The sequence below is a fragment of the Trifolium pratense genome, linkage group LG4 (genome assembly GCF_020283565.1).
Source record: "Trifolium pratense cultivar HEN17-A07 linkage group LG4, ARS_RC_1.1, whole genome shotgun sequence".
Classification (NCBI taxonomy): domain Eukaryota; kingdom Viridiplantae; phylum Streptophyta; class Magnoliopsida; order Fabales; family Fabaceae; genus Trifolium; species Trifolium pratense.
Window position 1 is genome coordinate 34,133,460 of NC_060062.1, and position 3,562 is coordinate 34,137,021.

At 34.9% G+C, this 3,562-nt stretch overlaps 1 protein-coding gene across 1 annotated transcript; it reads right to left on the reverse strand.

The window, feature by feature from the left end:
* Positions 1-286: 286 nt before the first annotated feature.
* On the reverse strand, positions 287-2,040 carry LOC123881726 (pathogenesis-related genes transcriptional activator PTI6-like). The gene has a single exon (XM_045930455.1). The coding sequence runs from the start codon at positions 1,495-1,497 to the stop codon at positions 670-672; it is 828 nt and encodes a 275-aa protein (XP_045786411.1). The 5' UTR covers positions 1,498-2,040; the 3' UTR covers positions 287-669.
* Positions 2,041-3,562: the final 1,522 nt, after the last annotated feature.

Below are 3,562 nucleotides of genomic sequence, written 5' to 3' on the forward strand. Positions count from 1 at the left end.
GTCTTTTCAATAGAAATCAAATGAACACCGCACAATACGGGACAACAAAAACGTCGCACAAGACGACGAACAATACAACGCCACACTTAGACGGTGAAATCACACAAAAGAAAAACTTGATCAATGTGAAGATCACTTATTTAAATAAAGAAGAAAAACAATTGAGGGGTGATTTTGGGTCAAAAATTGACCCTAAAACCACCCCTCCTTGATAGATCAAGAAGAAAAAAAACTAGGTTAAGGTGGGGGCGACGGCTATGAAGAAAAGGAGTCCGTAACACCAAAATTTCTTAATATATATACTACTGCATATAGCATTTATATTTCTTATATACTTGTCAACTCTAATGTTTGAAAATTGAAATTACAATAGTCCTCACTTTGATAATTTTTTCCTTTCAATCTCACTCATTAGTTTTGACACTCATTCTTTTACTACTAATATTTTTCACTAATAATAATAATTTAATAGATAATTACAAATTAAATTCACACATATTCATTCTCTAATTAATATTCTCTACACTCTTCCAATGAGCAAGACAAAACTTCAAACTTCAGCTCAATCAAGGGCATCTTCGGAATTATACAACCAGCAGCAACAAAACAGCATAATTACCAAACAGTCCTTGTTTTTTTCTCAAAAAGACAAATAAGCCCTCAACATTTTCAGAACGGCCACGTCATAAACTCGTCAAGATCAAACTCTTCAAACGCTTCTTCTTTCTCCAATTTCTGATGACACGTCAGCGTAACGTTAACGTCCGGCAAACTTAACGGTGCGTCGATGTTAAACCCAAAAGCATCCACGTTACAGTAACGGAAACCGTCAAACGGCGTCGAGTCACAGTAAGTTAAAACAGACGTCGGAGAAGCCAAAACGTCGGAGTAACCAGCACCGCCGTTAATCCCACCGGAGTTATTTTCTGGCAGCGGTACTTCAGTTTGTGCTTCCGTTGGAGTTACCGGAAAGTTGGTAATGGCGTCAGGACCTCTTAACAACAACGCTACTCTGTCATATTCAGCGGCGGCTTCCTCCGCCGTTACAAATGTTCCAAGCCAGACACGTTTCCGGCGGATCGGGTCACGGATCTCAGCAGCCCATTTTCCCCACGGCCGCTGTCTTACACCGCGGTACTTGTTGTGGTGGAGCGTGACGGCGGGGGTTGGTGGTGTTTTCTTGACTCTGTTTCGCTTTTTGTGGGTTATCTCCGATGAACAAGAAGATGAACGAGAAGAAAATGAGAAAGAAGAATCTAGTACGGGAAGGGGCATGTTAATTTCAAAGATTTCTCTCTTCCCTTTTCTCTCTGTTCTGTTTTGGTTGTTTTTCTCTCTCTCTTCATCGGAGGAATCAGAATCAGTTGCATCATGGTCGGTGATTATGATACGAAGAAGCTTTTTTTTGGGTTTTCTATTTCTTTTGATTGATGGGTCATCTTCAAAAACTGAACTTGGTGTTTCAAGCTTCAGTTGCTTGAGTTTCTGTAGAGACATGGTAGAGAGAGGAAAAAGAAAGATTTTTTGTGGGTTTTAAGGTTTTTGTGGGTGTTAAGGTTGTTTGAGTGAAGTGAGAGAGTAAAAAGAAAGAGTTTTTGTTTGCATCAAAGAAGAGGAAGAGGAACAAGGTTGGTTTTTAAAGCTTAAAAAAGTAAGATTTTTGAGTGGGGGTGTAGATAGAAATATTTTGGGGAAGGAGATGCTTAATATTTAGGAGTGGAAGGTTGAGATGGAAAAGTGGATCTAGTGGGGAAGAAGATATTCTGAAGGAATTAAGAGGTTTGGGGAGTTTGTAGTGAAAGAAATTGCCAAGAAAATATGGGTACTAACTAGTAGTAATCTAGGAAGCAAAAGTAAGTAAAATGAAAACTTTTGCTTTTGGTCTCAAGATATATATTCCAATAAAAGAGAGAAAAAGTTAGAATATAGCCAACTTTGGATGCGTTGCAAATCTCACTCTAGATTTTTACACGGGGTGAGCGTGAGTGAGAGAAGGAATTGGCGGGAAGAGAGAGAGAGAGAGAGAGATGTTGGAGAGAAACGGAGAAGAAAACGAGAATGAGGAGTGAAGAGTAAAGGGTATTTATAGAGCACGGGATTTGTCCCTATTTGTATGATGTAAAAAAATGTAAAAAAAAATGTTTTTTTTATTAGAGAAGAAAATGGAGGGAAAAAAATGGTGTGTGTGAGTGGAAGGAAGGAAGGGTAGTGTGACTAGTCAGTGGTGAGTGTATGTGTCGTTGTCGGGAGTTAGCGTTTGTTGCTGCTACTTGTTTGACGTGTCTCAACCCACGTTTTCCCCCTCATCCATGTGTCCGTTTTCTCTCACTCTTTTGTGTGTCTGTGAACATACCACTTGTATTCATATTCCTACTCCCATTTTATTGCATTTTTGCCAATTGCAATTAGCTCTTTTACTTTTACTGCCTAAAAAACTCATTAATTATATCATCACCTTCTTTGAAATCATCATTTCATTTTTAAGGAAATGTTGAGATACTTTTTAAATATTTTAAATAATAATTGTTTAAGATTTTTTTTTAAAAAAAATGTGTGAAATCAACGTATTGTAAATTCTGCTTGCAAGATAGAATTTTTCGTTCCAACCTTTTTTTTTTTAAAGTCCGTTTCAATTTATGTAAGAAGAATTTATTTTTTTATTTTTAAACTATAAGTAAAAAAAATTATTTTTATCTTTTTTAAAAATTGTTTTACTAATTACTATAAAAATAAATGCAAAAAACAGTTAATTTATTTTCAATCATGTTTTCTTTGTAAAAAAAAACCAATAAAGATTAATTTTATATATTCCACTAAACTTATTTAAAATAAAGACAAGAATACATGTTTTAAATTATTTATGTTTTTTTATACACGACTATTAGGCCAAATTAAATCCGAACTATACGATTAAAATAAATTCCAACACTAGCCTGCCAAAAAGGTTAAAGCATCCTGGCGGAGTATTGTTAATAACATGAATACGTGTAGGTAAATCTAAAGACTCGCAAGCCAGTTGACAACATGATTTTCCAGCTTATAAATATGTTAGAAGTATATATATCTCTCATTCATGCATCTTAAGGCGATTGATGAGGAAAACAATAAAAATACAAGAGTGATTGTTAGGACAACCCTTAAGAATAAGATCAATAATTACGGTTGAATCACAAATACACTCATTCTGAGAGGTTTAGATAGACCACACAACAACATGCTACACAACAATCATCTCTAGATGCATTCGGCGCCCGATACTCATACCAAGGAAGAATTCAAATAACCGCTAAGTTTTCTGAGGAGAACAAACTCTCTCCCTAACCATCTATAAATACAATACCAAACCAAGAAAACCCTATTTCAAGTGACAAAATGTTGATTAAGAGAAACGAGAACTCCCTCCAACCTCATATATAAACAAAAATTACCTTTTTAGATTCATTAAAAAAAATGACTTTTGTAATTTCGACTATATATATATATATATATATATATATATATATATATATATATATATATATATATATATACACATGTTGCAAATTGCCTTGAAAACGTGAAG